General features: G+C 39.5%; 1 protein-coding gene across 1 annotated transcript in view; it reads right to left on the bottom strand.

The window, feature by feature from the left end:
• Positions 1-19,874, bottom strand: part of ACTR3 (actin related protein 3) — a 54,630-nt gene that overhangs the window by 15,739 nt on the left and 19,017 nt on the right. Inside the window, exons 2-5 of the mRNA XM_006258102.3 lie at positions 8,340-8,395; positions 4,050-4,174; positions 3,457-3,567; positions 1,960-2,055 (exon numbers count right to left, since the gene is read on the bottom strand). Of these exons, the coding sequence (XP_006258164.1) occupies positions 1,960-2,055; positions 3,457-3,567; positions 4,050-4,174; positions 8,340-8,395 (388 nt within the window). The remainder of the gene's footprint in view (positions 1-1,959; positions 2,056-3,456; positions 3,568-4,049; positions 4,175-8,339; positions 8,396-19,874) is intronic.

The following is a 19,874-nucleotide window of genomic DNA, read 5'->3' as shown; positions in this document are numbered from 1 at the left end:
GACAAAAGAACCAAGGATTCACTGCAAAGGCACTACCTACAATCATTCATATTTACTAGCACTTAATTGGTTTCTTTCTACAGATAAGCAACTTTTTAAATCAAGGGCCAGATGCCATTTCTGATTTTGCACATATTGGAAAAAGTGCTTTTCAAACTGTTACCCAACCTGAAGGACCAAAGACTTTGCTAAGTGTCAGGATTAAAGCTTGTTTCACATTCTAGAAAAAAATAAAACCTGATAGAGACAAAAAAATGCATCATGCTTTTTTTTGTTCCTTTAGGAACATTCAAATTTCAGAACAGGATGCGCCTAGAGTAAAACAACTAAATACAAAGAGCCACTGAAAGAACGAATTGTTCATTACTGCATGGTGAACGCAGGTTTGAATATCAAGCTTCCTTACATAGATCTAAGAAATAAGTCTCACCTTCCAGGAAGCATGAATAGATGGAAGTGACATGTCTAGAACTGTAAAATTGTGGAAAAATCTGAGAATGTTACCCATATTAATATCTGAGCTATGTTCTCTAGTGGCAAATTAGTACCTAAACATTTGTTATTTGTGCAAAATAGAATATCCAAAGGTAGAAGAATTTGGCCAGGCCTAAAAATATGTTCACCAAATCCAAACAAACTGATTTCTTAATTAAGACTATTCTGGAGACTGAAGAGGGGAACTGACTACAGCTATGAAGTACATTGCTCCTAGCAACAACATCAAAGGAAAAAACTCTTAAATGCTCAAATTAGCTAAATTTTCCATGAGAAGTGCCTTAATAGATAATTTTATGAATGCTGATAGTCTTTTTTTTTTTGCATGCTTGAAAAATAGCCGTTAGAATGAGTTACAAATATTTCTATTAAGTTTTGTGTGCTTAAGATGACTCTGAAAATGGAAACAAACTCAACAGTCAAGTAGTAGGACCAGCACATTGCAAAAAAATACCGATGGCACTGGTCTATGTTGTTTTCACCCCACCCCACAGGTACAGCACATAAAAGCAGCAATGGCCTCTATCAGTGAAAACAACAATTTTGTATTGATTACTGCCACTTATGGTGAGGGGGTTGGTTTTCGGGGGGTTGTGAAAGAACTGAATTGAAACTACATGTTTATTTTATGGTCTATCTCAGGGCTGTCCAACTGGTGGCCACAGGCCACATGTGGCCCCCAAAGGGTTAACCTGCAATCTGCGGGATCACCACCTCCCTCCCCATTTGCTTCTGACATAGCAGCCAGAAGGAGGCTGAACTGCCTGAGCTGTGTGCCTGGTAAAAAAGGAAGTCTGCCTGCACAGGGGGTGGTGCACACAACTGGGTGAGGAGGGGTGCAGAGCTGTGCACACGGAGGGATCGAGGGCAGGGGGGAGCCAGGCTGTCCGGTAACTTCTCCCAGCTGCACAACCCCATCTGTCTGGGCTACGTGGAGGTTGGTGACTGTGTGTTATGGAGGTGCCCGTGCCATGTGTGAGGCAGGGAGGACGCTAGGCAGTCTGGCTCCCCTCCATAGCTGTATTGTGGCTTCCCAACACCCTCCCTGCTGCAGGCTGCCCATCACCCTCCCTGTTGCATGTGTGGCATGAGCTGCTCTGCAGTTTGGGGACGGGCAGTGGGGGAGATGAAGTAGGCTGCCTGCTTAGGGCACGTGTCTGGGAGTGGGTAGGGGAGCCAGATTGTGCAGAAATGTTTGTGGTGGGGAGGGGGAAGAGGCCGCACCCATATGGCGCACAGCCCCCAGCTGCCCAGAAATTAGACGGTCCTGTCTAGCTAATAGCCAAACAAGAACAAGTATTTGACTTCTAAACTGGATCTTAACCAGTCATCTACAGGTAAAGTCTTTGATCAGGATGCAAATGACAATTTTTTTCCTAACTCTAGATTTACATTTCTCACTGGATTTAGAGTTCTTAAATTCAGTGACATTATAATGCACACATTCATCAGCTATATTCTTACCTGAACAGCAATGTACAGCCCTGGAACATTAAAGGACTCAAACATGATTTCAGCAGTATATTCCCTGTTTTCTGGTGTATTTAGTGGAGGTTCAGTCTGTAAGACAGAAAAATGATTTTTAAAATAAATTCAAACCAAATGCAAAAGTAATTTAAAATGTAAATTCAAATAAATTTTTTATGCTTTGCTCGTATTTTCAAATATCCAAAAAAAAAAAAAAAAAAAAAAATCAACATTCCATTTGTGTCACACGAACGGGCCGGCAGGAAAACCCTGTGCAGAGTACAGAAATTCACAGTACGCGCTTTAAAAGCCATACCATTTAATTTAGAAAAGCTGTCAAGTCTGACAACAATGGGGGGTGCAAATGCACCACAGGGATAACAATTTACGTGACAATACAGGAACACGAAATAAAATGAAATTCTCTTCTAGTCCCAGTTTAAGAAATGGTGCCCTCTTATCTAGTGTGCTTAGATCACTGTAACATTGAACCCACTGGAATGATCTATTAATATGAGCATAAATTGCAGTTTTATTATTCAAAATAATTTACTGTAAATTAAAACCCATCTTTTCCTTAGTCATTTCTCTAAGGACATTAGAATTTTGTTTTCTATGTTCTTTGCAAAGGCTATACATGGAAGAAAAAGTTTGTAGGTGATGATCTGAATAATTTGCTAAATTAAAAGGGATTGAAACAATACAATGTGCAATTAAAATAAACAGTTTATTAATGCAAACTACAGCTATTTCTTTAAAGGGTTGTATGCTGAGTAATGGGATATGGGCGAGGAATATTTGAAAAAAATCACTGGAAAACATTATATTCCAATTCCCTGACTGCCCTACAACCATTTTATGAAATCCCACCACATTTTGAAATAACGTCTCACGTGATTATTTCGTGGATAAGCAGCAGATAAAGACAAAGCGTATAAAGATTCAAATTCCAAATTTAAAGAACAAGCTTAACTATGATGCTGAAACAATCCCCTTATAGATAAGGAATGTGTGTGTTTTTTCTTTTTGAGAAATAGAAGATTTTTTCAAGTTATTTTCTATATTCATTTATTTATTCTTTTATTTTAAATATACAGTAAGAACTATCCAGGACCTCTATTAACAGGTTAAGACAGATTACAATTTAGTTATCAAATTCCAAGAACCAGAAGCTTTGAGGGACTAAGGCGGCCTCAAGATGGCACAGTCCATACTTCAAATTCTGTCAAATTTGCCCAAAGATAAAACTGAATATTTCCTAACTTTTTACAGAGACCTTAGAGACTGAAATGACACTTTCTAGGAACCATTAACACAGTACACAGCCATTGTATCACTGGAGAAATGTTTACCTAAAACACATTATTATTCACTTCAATGGAGAAATTTTGCAACAAAAAGTTTGGGGCAGGAAAAATAAAGGAAAGGGATACACCCCCCCCCCCCCTTACAAGCCCATCATCATGTCATAAACAGGAGACAATATTTACTCACCAGAAGAAAATAATGATCTTCAGGTTCTGCCCTTAGATATTTAAAGATAACTTGCTCCATAAACCTTTCCATCAAGTCCCAGTCTTCAACTATACCATGACGTATGGGCCACTGTTAAACACATCATCAATATACACTTGAAATATTTGAAAAAATTGGAAAAAAAAAATCAGATGCCTATCTACAACTACATTCAATGGAGACGCACTACATTTTATTAGTATTATGATATCACTTCTCCCTACCCCACTATAATGGACATTTGAAATTACTTCATGATTATGAACTCTAACCTACCTTGGAAAATAGACATTAGATAATATTTACTCTTCAGAGTCATTACAAAAGAAACACAGTATATTCATCCCTCTTCTAATTAAGACTAAGCCACTTAAAAATTAACAAAACTGACACAATATTAATCTCATAGTTACTGTTTTGTAAGAGGGGTTTTGGAAAGAAGGAAAAATTGAATTTTTTACAGTCAGCTAAACAACATCAGAAGCCATTTGTTATATATTATTTTTAAATTTGTTATATATTATTTTAAATTTAAAGAGTGTTACATTTATGGGAAAAATGTCCTTTAATACCTTTGTTGCATACGTTGGTTTTTCTATTGCTTCATCCCCAATAAAGAAGTCTAGGTCATCCACACCTTTCATAACCCTCCTTTGTGCTTGATCGACAACTTTTGCTGATTCCTTGATAGCAATACCTTTAATAAAGAACATAGGTACACAATGAATGGCTTCAATGGTTATGAATCCTGAAACATCCACCATAGTTAAAAAATATACTTTGAATTAAAATAAGGAAATATTATCACCTTAGAATAAATTTACCCTCCTAGAAATTAAATCTTACTCTAGCCATCATTAAAAACTGTATCAGCAAACAAGAAGAAAAAAAAAGAAATGTTATAGAACATTAACTGACAATATTATACCATTATATAAATGGAGGTTTCATATTCAAATGGGCCACCGAGTTTAGTTCTGGGTAGGTCATCATAAAATGAGATTACCAGAAATAGAAAGTGTTGTGTTTTGTTTTGTTTTAAAAAGGGACTACAAAAAGCAGCAGCTCCTAAAAGGAGAGGTAGAAAGATTGTTCAGTTTTGAGAGAAGCTGAATAAAAGAGGATGCAAGTGAGGTATTCAGAATGATGAACAGTATAGGAAATCATGCTACTTAACCTCTGAATATAATAAGAGGGAAATTCAATAAAATTAAAAGGCAAAAAGAAAATAAATTAAATGGACACACTATCATTAAAACCATAATAAATTAAAATGGACAGGAACTCTGGCAAAATAATTCACTACGGCTAAGTGATTAGCATGATTATAAGAAAAAACAGATATTTGTATCACTGAGACCAACTATTTTGGAAAAGGATAATAATCAAACATGCTCCAAGAAATAACTGGGGAAAAAATATCAGGGAGAAATTCTGCAGGAGCACTGTATTCCTTAATTGTCCTGGGTGAGGCTCTTATGAAACTTCACATGAAGCCTCTGTTACTGGCCAATGCCAGAAACAGGATACTAGACAGATGGATTGCTGATCAGATCTGCTCTATCCTCTGCGTTTGTCGCTGGCTAGTACAGTTAACCTAATTATGAGTGTCTGCTAAAATTCAGAGGACTTTAATGCTAAACACAGTCCTTTAGTCAAAAATACGTCAGCTCTTAGATGCTGTGAGGACTTCACTAGAAAAAAAAGCTTGAAGTGCTAATATCAGCCTGAACTGAATCAATGACAGACCTCTGGAGGAGGCTGAAGCGGCATCTGAAAAAAAAAAAAATTAGTCCAATGACAGGGGACTAATTAATTTTGCTAACAAATGGAGAATTTATGCATCATAAAGTCCGAAAGGATTCATAAAGGCTCCCCAGAAAAAGGAAAGAAACAACAAGAGAATGAAGACTTAACAGTCTGCAGAACAGGTACGATCAGAGAAAACAGAAGAGAACACACCTGGCTCATCAAGGGGGAAGAAGTGAGAGCAGTAGACAGAAAAGCAGCAAACAAGAACATAAGCTGACCTTGTGTTATATGTAAAATGAAGTGTCTTGCTGAGTATTAAGAGCAGGATTATGAAGTTCTTCCATGCTTTGCAATAGGAAAAGTCTTGCTATCCAGGGACTATCATTTTCCAGCAGTTATGAGTGAGACACCACCACTTGCTACAGAACTGCAGAGGCTTTGAATCAGTATGATTTATTTATAACCTAAACAAGGATCACGTCTGGGAATTTACTGCTGAATTTGAATTTAGGCTATGTTTTGGGTTATACAGAAAGTAAGAAAAGGAAAAAGGAGATAGTTTAGGAACAGATACAGCACATTCTGACAACACAAACTGGAAAATAAATCTGGACACCAAGTAACTAGGTTACCATGATATTTGAAGATGGGAACTGTTCCAGCAATATCGGAAAGTGGTTGGCTTTGGTTTTAAGAGCAGAGAAGCTTTTAGAAGAAAAAAAAGTGTTTGTGCCATACTGACTTTTCTTCTCAAATCCTGATGGGTTTCCTTGCTTTAAATGTAAAGTCAGGACAAAGAGAAGATAATTTGTTCCATCACAGGTATTTTGATAAGGACACTAGACAGCTACAATGTTCAATGTCAAAGGAAACAAATTTGTTGATGTTTTGAGCGAATATCAAGCAGAAAGAGATAAAAGGAAAGCAAAGCAAGTGAAGCAAGTTTTGCTAGCTGCTGAAAAAGAAATTGGACACAAGAAAGGAAAGGAAGCATTGAACTCTAAACTGGGGGGAGAAGCTTTTCTGGCCAATGGAACTGGCTCAATATTCTCATTTACTTTCCTTTTCAAACTTTTTTTTTTTATCTCTGTTCCTTTGCGTGCATCTTCCTGTTTAATGTTGAATATGCCTTTGTAGTTCCCAGAGAAGTTTCATAGAAAAATTAAGGGAAGAAAATTAGAAAAATTAAACAGCAGAACAAAAAGGAAAGGAATGCTTTCAAAACCTGTTGGTAAAAAAAATGTTCAGGGGATCAAATAAATTAAAAAATAACCATTGTTAAAAAAAAAAATCTATTAAAATAAAGTTGAACAGAAAGAACTAAAGATGCAGAAGCATGTAAAGAGAATTTCACTTATTTCAGATTTTAAAGTAAACTACAACCAACTACTCCTGCTATATAATTGCAATTTTTGTGTTACATGTGAATCAATACTATTAAGACTCTGGATCTAGCAATTATTATAATAATTATTTAATCTGGCCTACAGAACAGATCAGAAAATATTTAAATTTATCAACTGGTAATGCTGCAGATTAGATCTCTTCAGTAACAGTAATATTGAGATTGCAGCTCTTTCCATAGTATTCCATAGATCAATAGTTTTCACTATGGTTAATATACAAAAGAATCAAATGATTCAAAGATATTTCAATTTATCCTTCCTCAACCTGAAATAAAAGAATGATGTCACTTGTTCATTTATGAAAGGTTTATTTCCCATATAGAGTTCTGTCCTTATAATCTCTCAAATTATTCCTATTCCAAGTCTTCAAAGTGTAAACCATTATGATCATGTTATGATTACTTAAAAAGAGAAGAGATGTATTGAGGAACCAATTTGAATATCCAGGAGTGGACAAATGTAAGTATTAATATTTTAAGTTTAGGAGCTTCAGGTCCCAATTTGTGCAAGAATTCCAACTAATACTATTACAAAAAGAGTAACAAGTCAGTAGTAAAATCTTTTCAATTGGGTCATTCAGTTAAATTATTTGTTCAGTACAATTTTCTAAATTCAAAATACCAATGCCAAGTTGTTCTGACCTTAAATACTTGCAGATTGTTCTATTACACTATTCTCAATACCCTGTAAAATAGTGATTTCTAAAACATATTTAAAATTAAAATTTTAAGAGTATTAGCAGAGATCAGGTTTTGGTGAAACATGCAGTGAAGGAATCATTAAAATCAGTGAATGAAAGGAGAAAAAGATAACTGAAAACTGAAAATGGTGTGTGGGGGAAAAGTTATAAAGAAAACCCTTAAAAAAAACTAAAGGGAAAGGCAAAAAATGTCCCAGAGTACCAAAAAAGAAAGATTTTCCAGTATTTGATAAAAGCAGGATAAAAGGTACAAAATATTAAATGCATCAGTCTTATTATTCTACACAAAGCACCTTTATAAAGCAGTTTGTTTCTAAAAATTCATGATCACCCAGGCTATCAGCATTCACCTTGTAGCCACAATGATTAAGAACCACTGATTCCTTTCTCTTTCTGTCTTGCATTTATTCAAGTAAAACCCAGTTGTGCCAATTGGCTTTTTGTATTGGGTGGTTATAATTTACTAGTTTGCCCAAATGACCAATGACAAAATGAGAAACCATCCACTAGAGGTTAAAGAGCAAAGAACTTACAAAAAGAAAGTAACATTTAATTTTACATTTTACTCCGGAGCTATTTAACTTCAAGCAGCAAGAATCTTTCATGAAAGTGTGTGCATTACTATGCCTTTAAAGGCAGCCTCCTTCAACTTCAAGGGCTACTTTTCCTCCCTTTAATGATACTTACGTTGTCCATGAACCGACAGCACATGCCTAGGAAAATGTCTTACTTGCCAGGCTCATGGATTTGCTTGATATCTTTTATTAGATCAACTTCATACGTGGGAGAGGTGTTAGACCTATTTTGGGGATAAAAACCTGGACCACCATACTGCAACACTATTATACTACTCCTACTCACCTGGCAAGAACAAATAATGTGCCCTCTCCACCTAAAAGCCTTTTTGGTGGTTTAGTCAAGCATTCTTGGCTCTCTTTCTAGTTTTAAGGTTTTAAATAAACCCTTAAATGTTACTTAGCTGTGCAATATAAACAAATGCTTACATGAGGGAATGATGAACTGTGGTTCTGTGTTACCAGCATATCCAAGTTTCGTATACCTACAAAACAAAAGGCAACAGGTTATTCATTATATTACTATCAATTATAAATTTAACATATGGTAATAAATGCCACAGGAATACTAGTTACAGATAATTTTCTTTCCCTAAAACTGTTTTCAAGAAAGGGAGGGAGGAGGACCCAAGTAACTACAGGCCCGTAAACCTCACCTCCGTGCTCAGGAAGATCTTGGAGAGAATCATCAAGGAGTACATCTGTGGGGGGCCAGCAGGGAAGATCATGCTCAAGGAGAATCAGCATGGGTTCATCAAAGGCAGAGGTCCTGCCTGAACAAACTGGTTGCCTTTTATGACCAGGTGACTAAATCCTTGGATGATGGTGTCGCTGTGGATGTAGTCTTTCTAGACTTTGAGGAGCCCTTTGACACTGTCTCTCACCCCATCCTCATCAATAAATTAAGCCACTGAGGCATTGATGCCTGCACAGTTGGATGGGTAAAAAATTGGCTGATGGGGCACACCCAGAGAGTAGTGGTGGACGGGTTGTACTCAACCTGGCGAGATCCGAGCAGTGGGGTACCCCAGGGCTCAGTCCTCGGGCCCACACTGTTTAACATCTTCATCAGCGACTTGGACGAGGGGGTGGAAAGCAAACTGTCCAAGTTTGCTGATGACACTAAGATGTGGGGCGAGGTGGACACACTTGAAGGGAGAGAGAGGCTGCAAATAGATTTAGACAGACTACAGAAGAGGGCAGACGAGAATTGGATGGGATTCAACGCAGACAAATGCAGGGTGCTGCACCTTGGGAGAAGGAATCCACAGCATGCATACAGGCCGGGGAGTTCCCTTCTTGAAAGCACAGAGGCGCAAAGGGATCTTGGAGTCATTATTGACTCCAAGATGAACATGAGCCGCCAATGCCAGACCGCAGCCAGCAAGGCCAGCCATACCTTGTCATGCATCCAAAGGTGCATCTCAAGCCGGTCCAGACAGGTGATACTCCCCCTCTATGCAACTTTGGTCAGGCCGCAGTTGGGAGTACTGCGTCCAGTACTGGGCACCGCACTTCAAAAGGGATGTGGCCAGCCTGGAGAGGGTTCAGAGGAGGGCCACCCACTTGGTGAGAGGGCAGCAGGACAGGCCGTACGAGGAAAGACTGAGGGACCTGAACCTGTTCAGCCTCGGCAAGAGGAGGCTGACGGGGGACCTACTGGCTGCCTACAGACGCATCAGGGGAGATCAACAGCAAATAGGTAGAGCCCTTTTCTCCCCAACACCACCTGGGGTGACAAGGAACAATGGTAATACGCTGATGGAGAATAGGTTTAGGTTAGAGATCAGAAGGCAATATTTTACAGTTAGGGTGGCCGAAATCTGGAACCAACTTCCCAGGAAAGTGGTCCTCGCTCCTACCTTGGGCAAATTCAAGAGGAGGTTGGACGATCACCTGTCTGGGGTCTTGTGAACCCAGCATTCATTCCTGCCTGTGGCAGGGGGTCAGGCTAGATGATCTGTTCAGGTCCCTCCTGACCCTAGCTACTATGAAACTATTATGAAATTATTTATAATGGAAAGTAAGGTCTCCCATAGAATTAGATTGCTTGCCCCAAAACTGAAATCAGACTGGGGTTTACCAAAAATATCACCTTCCTATTCAGTGGACAATCTTAGCCTTCTGCACACTCTAAAAGAAAAAACAAACTGCATGTAAACTAATTATTTATTGATTTATTTACAAAGGCACAGCTATATATATGGAAATATGAACTCACGTCATTCCCTGGTCAAAAAGGATAAATAAATATCAGCAAGTTCAAAATTTCCTATTTTCTGCAGGTCTGCTATGTTTTACCTATGCCCATTTCCTAGTCTAGTGGGATTTCAGAGCAAAACAACATGCTTAAACATCAATTTCCATTCATCACAGTTGACAGCGGAGTCAGTTTTCCACAAGTCTTTCACAATCCAACATTTCTCAGGTCTAGAAGGGTCTAGTGTCATGAAATCAAAATAACAGTAAGACGAATAGTTTCTAGAAATATTAGCCATAGAAGAAACAATATTTATTTTCCTTGCCTACAGGCTGCATTCTGGCCTATTATTCTAAGCAGCTGTCAATGGTAATGTCAGGAGAGGGATACATTGTAAAAGAGAGGCTGACATTTCCCAAAAGCAGCTAATGACTGAAAGTGGTATAGGTGTTCAAATTTACACATGAAGCATCTAAATTTAAAATATTTTATAGATGAGTGAGGGGGGAAAGATGGATCATGCCTATCATATTCAATTTCTGCAACATACTGTAGGCATTTATTCAACATACTGTACACATCACTTGTATCACATTACTGCAAAACTGTAAACTTAAGAATTGCCTATTTATTCAGCAAAAAATTAAATCAATATTCTATTGAGTTTGCCAAACTGCAATAAAATATCTTGTTCTAAGCACAAAATACGTTACCAATTAAGAGGTCTGTTGGAATATTTTTACTTTTTTGATATAGCAGCCAACAATAACCTCACTGTAAAAGTATGAGTTAACAATAGCAAAGATAATTGTTCGAATTAGTAAACCATGATGTGCACTACACCTAAGATTTCAGATTATGTACCTATGTTAATATTTAAACAGGGGTGTTTATCCACATTTCTTTCTACAGTGAGTTGACTGTACTGGCTACAGAACACAAAAATAAGGAGCAATTGTACTGGCGTCTCAACAGACCTGACTTTTCAGATACAGACAGAAAAATTCTCCAAGTAATTTAAGGGCAAATCACTACAGTATGCAGGTCTGCATCAATATAGAAGCAAGGAGTCTAGCAACAGACAGTAACAGATTGCTTTAAGTAGCCTTGATGGGAGTGCTCCATCTCTATTTTCCTTCCTGCTAACAACTCTGGGGTTGTCATTCTGTTCAGCTAATCACTAATGCCTATGCATCTTCTGCTACTGGTGTTACTGCACACATGGTGCTAGAGAAAAGAGAAACATAATGTTCGCACAATTTAAAGGAACACTGATGACAAAGCTATTAGTACAGAATGTCACTTAATGCTAAATATTCATTTGCAGTACTAAGAAATGTTAGAAAGCTGGTGCAAACCATCCTTACTGAAATACTGTGACCAATGACATAATATTATAGAAAACTGACTTTTTTTTTTTATATCTGGTCAAATTTAAAAGGAATTTCCCCACCAACCACTGACCTCAGCATGCAGATGCAATGTTGATTTTGTAAATCAAGCTTCTAATTCTAACTGAAAATAATTCAATCAATCAATAGATCAAGTATATGAAGGGCCAACATCGTCTCTTTCATGCATGTAAAATGAGATCACACAAGCGTAACCTCACAGAATTTGGTCCTGCCACTTTGGGATAGTAACAGTCCTACCGATAACATGCAAGCCAGAACAGAACCCAGCTAACTTTTCCAAAGTAAAAGTAAAAAAGGCCTTCTGTTTAAAATTGGCTTTAGCAATAGCTTGAGACCTGGGAGAAATTGCTACCAACCGTTTCTAGTTCCTCCACAGACACCTGCAGGGCCTCAGACAACTCCGTGCCTCAGTGCCCCACACCTGACCAGAGTGAAGATTATTAATGGTTATAAAGCACTTGGTCCTCGAGTGAAGTCCTGAATAGAGTACTATTAGAAATGCAATCAGTAAGTTCTCGAAAATACTCTTTGGTTTCATATCCTGTCAAGTGCAAGATTCTTTGTGGAAACAGGCATACAAAAAAGTTAAATATAAGCTCAATATTCTGCAGAAAACAAAAGCTAGATTGTTGCAGGTAACATGCTGCTTAGTTTGTGGGATAGGAAACAGTCCAGTGTACACACACATTTCCTGCAGACTGAAAGAAAAATACTGCCAGATGAAAGATGTATTTTCACTAAAAGGCTTCAGTCAAACATACAGATCAGCAGATCTAAAAATATACAGAGCTTATTTAGCAAAAAGCAGCCTGGCTCATAAAAATAAAAATAAGATTGTTTCTATTCTTAAGTCAAAAAGGGTCCCTCAGCTTCAGTCTCTTAATACCAAAACAGCATGTTGGTAGCGCCGCTGCCAATAGCAACTGAAAGCAAGGATTCACCTTACACATCTTCAGGGCCTCCCTGTATGGCTCCTGATCACAGAAAATATTTCTACTTGTCTGTCCATCACTCAGGCTAGTAATTTGGGTGTTATCTTCACCTTGTACCTCTCTTTGGTCTTCACATCCAAGCTATATACTTTAAGTCTTACAGATTCCTTCTGCAAAACTTCACTAAGATACAAAAGTTCCTGTATGTCCACACAGCCAGCGCTCATTTAGGCTCTCATCTTAGATCTCTTTACTGCAACATCCTCGTCACTGGCAGGGACATATATTCTCGCCTCATTTGGATCTGTGGAACACTGCTGCAAATATTACTAACCTGTTAGTTTAACCATATCAACCCTCTAGACACGTCCTTTCCCTGCGTCAAATATAAGCTGCTTGCTTTCACCTTCAAACCCATTAATGGTTTGCCTTCGCTAACCTCAATACTGAATAAGAGTTGACAGAAGTCAAGACCCAAGTCTGGTTAGCCCACAACATTAGCCTCCACTGCCCTCTCATTAAATTGCCAAAGCGCTTTCAAGCTCTCTCCCAGGCTGTCTTCACATTTGAGAAGAGCTGCCCACAAACCTCTGCAAAGTCATCTCATTATCTTCTTAAAACCCTTTTGGGCTTTAGGTGACCATTACAGCAAAACAGGTAGTCAATAAGCTACAACTACTGTCTATCATTGTTTCCCGATGCTCCCTTGTCTGTATCCATCTGTTTTCTGACAATATTTCAATGGTAAGCTCTTTCAGACTATCATGTTCTCGTTTGTACAGTGCCCAGCACAATGACCAAGGCTTCTAATACTATGGCGATACAAATTAACAATACACTGTACATCAGATTTCCATATACGTAACTAGGAAAAGCAAAGAGTCACTAACAAGAAGTGATCAAAACCTGAGATAAGTGCTGAAACGATAGTATAGAAACAGAAGTAAATGAGTGAGGGAACAGGGAACAATTTATTTAATGCTGACATTCAGTTCTGAGAAAGCTACCTGGAAAAATATTGAAATCAGCAATGCATGTTCATAAGCACAAAGCTCAAGTTTACTAGGTACTAGCACCCAGTGATAAATCTTTTAAAAATATATTTTACTCACTGAAAAAGGCAATGTCTTGGGCAAGCTACATTTGACAGGAATTAAACTTCAAAGAGCAGTTCACGCAAAGAAAAATGTCTGACTAATGTATGATTCAGTAAGAGGATGAGACACACCCTGTCTTCAACCTGACTTGCAGTAGCAACTGCATCTATTTCTTAATTACTGAAAAGATGCAGATATTAGAAATGTCACGAGGAATATTACCAATATGGCATCTCTCTTTGCAAATTATAACAGCTTTTCATGCCCTATACATAATACTGAAATTTTTCATTACATTGAGACCTATCTATGCCAGGAGCAGCTTGTATAAAGAAATGCAGGCATTTTGGGGAAGGGAAACGAATTAAAACTTTCCCAAACAGAATGTGAAGTACCAATAGCTTATTAAACACTGCTCCAATTGCTTTATCTTAGGTTTGATAGGAATCTGTCACCATATCTACCTGCTGCACAAGAAAGTACAAAATTAATAAGATGACAGTTTGACCTGAACTACAGAACTGGTTTTCAAATTCCTACAGGAGAAAAAGATGTTACTTATGATCCTCTTTGATGAAGTTATCCTTAAAATAACTTTCTCCACATTCAGCTACATCTTCTAAAATGTTTCTGTTGTCCCATCAGCTTACCCTTTTTCAATTAAAAAAAAAAAATGAAAACCCTGTAGCCCACTAGAATGCTCCATAGAGTAATTGGAAATCTTAGAATTTATTTAAAAATGCTGAAATTATCCCAACATCAGTCAGGACTTAAATTTTAAGATAAAGCATTAACTGATTTAGCAGTCACTACTCCCAAGCATGGTAATCTATACCTGGCCAAGGAAGTGAAGGAAAGGTGTGTCTGTGAATCACCACTACATGAAATACTGTATCAGGGCTGTGTAGCTTCTCTGAGTAGCCGGGGCCCCTACCATGCAGGCCCTTCCTCCCACAACACTGCTAGCACTCACAACGCTGAGGTGCCTGCTGCAGTGTACGGGCACCCCCACCCCACCACTGCATCATGCCCTTCCCCATAGATACCCCACTTCCCCATCTCCTGGGCCCTGCTGCTCCCAGGGGTAAGAGGAGGAGGAGGAAGCCAAATCCAGAGAAAGAAGGGGAATCCCAGAGACCCTGGTGGCATCAGCAACCAGAGTGATGGGGGGAATGGTGCCCAAGCAGGAGCCCATAGGCCACAATTTAACACTTCATGGGCCACAGCTTGAATGGACATGCTTTATATGAAAAGCAAGGAAGCAAGCAACCTATATATTAACAAGAGCAGAACATCACCAGGCACTGGATCATCTTATTATGAGAAATAAATGCCCACTCCACCAATGCCATCCTCACTCCGAAATATCACCCAATTCCACAACTGAAAGTTAACAGAAGACAGCATGCTCCACTACTGAACAAGTTACTATTGTTATAGCCCTCTCAACTCCCAGAGCCGAACACATATTGATTTGTACCCCAAATGTTTTCTCTATAGGATTCCTAGGACAGCTGAAATGTTGGGGGTGGAGAGGGGCATAGTTTTAACACAGCACCCACTTGGCAAGGAATGTGACTGTAAACTATTACAGCTGAATGAGTCCAATTTCCAAATAAAGGAGCAACCCCTACAGTAGCACTGTTTTTGAGGCCTGGCTGGCAGGAGAGAGAGTTCACACCTAAGGCCTGCAACAGAAGCAACACAGTAATTAGGCTGTCTCCCACAAAACAGTCTCTACTGCAAAGTGTACTAGGATTTTTCCAGGGTGTTAACTCAACCCAACTTCTGGTCACACGAGCCAATTTACCTGGCTCTTTCTGCGAGTGATACCTCTCCAATAAACTTCATGCAATTCATCCCCTGAAGGGCAAAATTCATACAACTGAACGGGGGAAAAAAATCTTAAAGCATCTCAAAACAAAAATAAACTGCAGCTCTCCCCAGACAGCTATGAGCTCGTGCAGCAATCAGTAATGTAGTTATGACTTTGAAATAAAGATGCTCACAACTGAGGCAGGCCAGCCTAGGGGCAAAATGTGGGTGCCAATCATCATGATGAACTCAGCAGTGAAAATTTACTAACAGGGTTGTCTTTCCTGCAACTAATCAAAACTAGCCTTGCCAGGTATGAGTCTCCTCATTGCAAAGCTGTGTAATATCAATGGTAGAGCTACGCTAGGCCAACTGCGGAAATGCATTTCTAGTGAGATATTTACAGTTCTTAGCCATGCATTCATGTTGCTATAATTCAGTTGGAAGTTGTGCTTCCTCTCACCTTGTGGCTTGACTGTCTGTTGCATGCTCCGAGAACAAACACTTCATGTAAATAACTTCCAACCTGAGTTAACCATTATGTTACAGATAGTTATGAAGATGAAGGCAATAAATATTTACAGCAAGAACTTTTAATGAACGTCACTGAGGAACTCAGTCTACAACGCACAGCAACTGTCTGCTCTGCCTCTATTTCTTTCCCATCCACCATGCATAAAAAAGTCATTATAGGTACATTATACCAAATAATGGGGCTTATCATGCATCACAGATTTATCAGAAGGCTGGAACAAGCCACCAGCACAGCAACAGGAGAGGAGAATGCTCCACTTATCTCAATTACTGCAAAGCATTACTATAGGATTGTAGGAAAGCAGGTCTGGAAGAACCTTACAAGGTCATCTAGACCAGCCACCTGCTCAAGGCAGGAGCATCCTCAATTAAATCATCCCACCCAAGTGTCCATCCAAGTTTATTCTGAAAACCTGAAAGGATGGAGGCTCCACAATTTCTCTAAGCAATCCATTCCAATGCCTGACCACCCTTACAGTCAAAAAGCTCTTCCTAATTTCCAACCTAAATTTCCCCTACTACAGCTTGAGGCCATTTGCTCCTAAGTCCTGTCCCCTACAGCCACAGAGAAAAGCCCGTCTCGTCCTCTCTCTGGGAGGACTGCGCCCAATGGGCACTGCCATGCAACTTACTCAGATAGGCAATACTACAATTTATGGAAATGGGAGGCCTCTCGCTAGCTTGCTCCTGTGGCTCAGGGCAAGCAAAACTCAGAGGCCTCCTACGTCTCCAGGCTTGGGCCTGCGTGTAGGATGCCCACCATATAATTTGGAAACATCTGAAGCACGAGGCAGGGGTGGAGCATGTTTGCCAGTAGTAGGGCCACAAATGGTTCTTGAATGAGTCATGGATTTGGAATTGATTTGGTTGATTTGCTGGAACACGAAAAAAAAATTCTTAAAAAAAAAGAAAAAAAAATTTGGTAGGTTTGCCCACTGGTAATTATGGAGGGGGGGAGGAAGAAACCCTTGTTTTGTATTCAGATGAATATGGTAATGATGCTAGAAAATATAGTTATACTCACTATACACAGAATAAAAAAAAAGAATTGTTTTTTCTTTAATCCTTATGTTAAATAACTCCTAATTCATTAACTGAATGTTAGTAGCTACAAAATTTTAAAGACAAGTGCTATTAAGTAGATAATATCCTTTTAAAGACTGGTGAAACAACCGAGGGTATAAAACTAGAAAAGGCATTCTGCAATTTTAAGGGTCAGCAAGCCAGTGGTAAGTTTACAGACTAATTACCTTGTATTATCCTACAGTCATCTCAAAACCTACAGGGTAGAAAGTGAAAATGAGATAAACTATCAAACAACTTGCAGTTCTGTGGAGAAGGGATATGTAAAAGACATTTTCACCCTCAATTAGGACCAGCATAAAGAAAAAAAAAGTTTGAGGTCAATGAAAAGGTTCCTATTCACTGCACTGAGCTTTGAATTTGGTTCTTAAGTTCTTAAAAGTCCAGTTAACAAACCAATAGGCCAAATGGGAAAGGAATATATGAATTAATTCATGATTTCTGAACTGCAAATAGCTCTTCTACTCCTAAGAAACTGTGTATGTATATTGCTTAATTTTAATTGGGTCCTTAAAGTCTTAATGAAACATTTTTAAAATAAATACAAGGAATACATTAAAAGAGCTATTTGAATCCCACATTCTTGCTGAAGTAGCAAATTATAATTTAACTTCTACATTATAACAAATGATGAAACTTCAATGCTGTTGAACAAACAGTGGTATGCAAGCAAAGCAGTATTTCTATTGGTCCCAGATAGCTGACACATCCTGTATATGGTCACACTTGTTCCCTTCCTGAGATTTATCTCTATCGAACAGCAACAACCTCAGCATGAGTTTCTTCTCAAATTAACCTGTTTTTAGATTTTTTTTCCAGAACATTCCCATCTCTGCCCCTGTTTCCAACAACATTTCCTATCTTGGTGGTCACAACAATATGTACCCATCATAAGAATCAGATCTTACTCAGCACCTTACTCTGATCCTACTCAGTAGGGTCTAATGCCTGCCTACAGAGTGAACTGAAGGATGCTGCATTCCTATCAGGGCTGCACACATCACCTGCTTGTTACAGAGTAGCCATATATAAAATACCTGCAAATCTTTAAAGTCTATTCCAAGACTCATAAAAATTATTAATATATTAGAGTTTTTGGTTGTAGCCATGTTGGTCCAAGACAGAGACAGGCAATAATTTTGGGCAGAGGGCTGCTTACTGAGTTTTGGCAAGCAATCGAGGGCTGCATGACAAGCAGCTCAGGGCAGATTAATATTCATTTTCTAAAATTTTTAGGGGCCCCGCAAGCTGGATAGAATGGCCTGGTGGGTTGCATCCAGCCCCCAGGCCACATTTTGCCCACCCCTGGTCTAAGGACATAGGCAGGTAAGGTTGTAGCCATGTTGGTCTATATATTAATATATTCATGTACTTCTGGATAATTCCTTTAAGACAGCACTCGGCATTTCCCAGCAGCAGGCCAGAATGGCTCAGCTTGGATCTAAAGCAGGCCAGCACTAGGGCCCAGCCACTGTTGCCACCACCTCTCATCCTTGCTGCCATTTCTTTGCCTCCCATACGCCCATGCAGGATCCATACTGCCAAATTCAGGCACCTTAACCTTGACCTGAAAGGATGACAAAATAGTTGAGACTTAGCACACTAACTCTTTTCAGCTCATTTCTAAGAATGCCAGGACAATTCAGTTCTTGATAAGTCTACTTTACAGGGGCAATTAGAGCATTTTACCTGTAGCATAGTAATGGCATCTTTCCAGAATCAGGAAATGTGTGCTTAAATTAAGTTGCAAGTGGTGGCAACTGAAGTCAAAATACTACTCTCTACATAAGTTTTGCAAGATCACAACATAACTCTGCACAACATATGCACCAACAGTGGAATCTCCACTGCTGTATTCAAACAAGAACTGAATGTTTCTTCTGGCCAAAAAAACAAAACAAAACAAAAAATTAGCATCTGCGAAAGCTCATCCCAATATTGAAAATATGATTTCATAGATTTCATAGACATTAGGGCTGGAAGGGACCTCGGAAGATCATCGAGTCCAGCCCCCCGCCCAAAGGGCAGGACGTCAGCTGGGGTCATAGGATCCCAGCAAGATAAGCATCCAGTTTCATCCTGAAGGTGTTCAATGAAGGCGCTTGAACAACCTCCGGCGGCAGGCTGTTCCAGACCTTGGGGGCTCGGACAGTAAAGAAATTCTTCCTTATGTCCAGCCTGAAACGATCTTGTAGTAGTTTGTGACCATTCGTCCTCGTCATCCCTTGGGGCGCTCTGGTGAACAAACGTTCCCCTAGATACTGGTGATCACCCCTGATAAACTTGTAGGTGGCCATCAGATCACCCCTGAGCCTGCACTTTTCCAGGCTAAAGAGCCCCAGGGCTCTCAGCCTGTCATCGTAGGGTCTGCTTCCCTGACCCCTGATCATGCGCGTGGCTCTTCTCTGGACTCTCTCAAGCTTCTCCACATCCTTTTTGAATCGTGGAGCCCAAAACTGGACGCAGTACTCCAGCTGCGGCCTCACTAAGGCCAAGTACAGTGGGAGAATGACGTCCCGGGATTTGCTTGAGAAGCATCTATGGATGCAAGCCAGCGTTTTGGTCGCTTTACTAGCTGCAGCATCGCATTGCAGGCTCATGTTCATCTTGTGGTCAATGATGACCCCCAAGTCTCTTTCTTCCATAGTGCTAACCAACATAGCACTGCCGAGCCTATAAGGATGCTGCGGGTTTTTTTTCCCCAAGGTGGAGAACCTTGCATTTATCGGCGTTGAACACCATCAGATTCTCATCCGCCCACTTGCTGAGCCTGTCCAGGTCAGCCTGGATCACCCGCCTGTCTTCTGGTGTGGATGCTGTGCCCCAAAGTTTGGTGTCATCGGCGAACTTGGCCAGTCCGCTTCTGACTCCAGTGTCCACATCATTAA

Source organism: Alligator mississippiensis, chromosome 4 (genome assembly GCF_030867095.1).
Source record: "Alligator mississippiensis isolate rAllMis1 chromosome 4, rAllMis1, whole genome shotgun sequence".
NCBI lineage: Eukaryota > Metazoa > Chordata > Crocodylia > Alligatoridae > Alligator > Alligator mississippiensis.
This window is presented reverse-complemented; position numbering and strand designations above follow the sequence as displayed.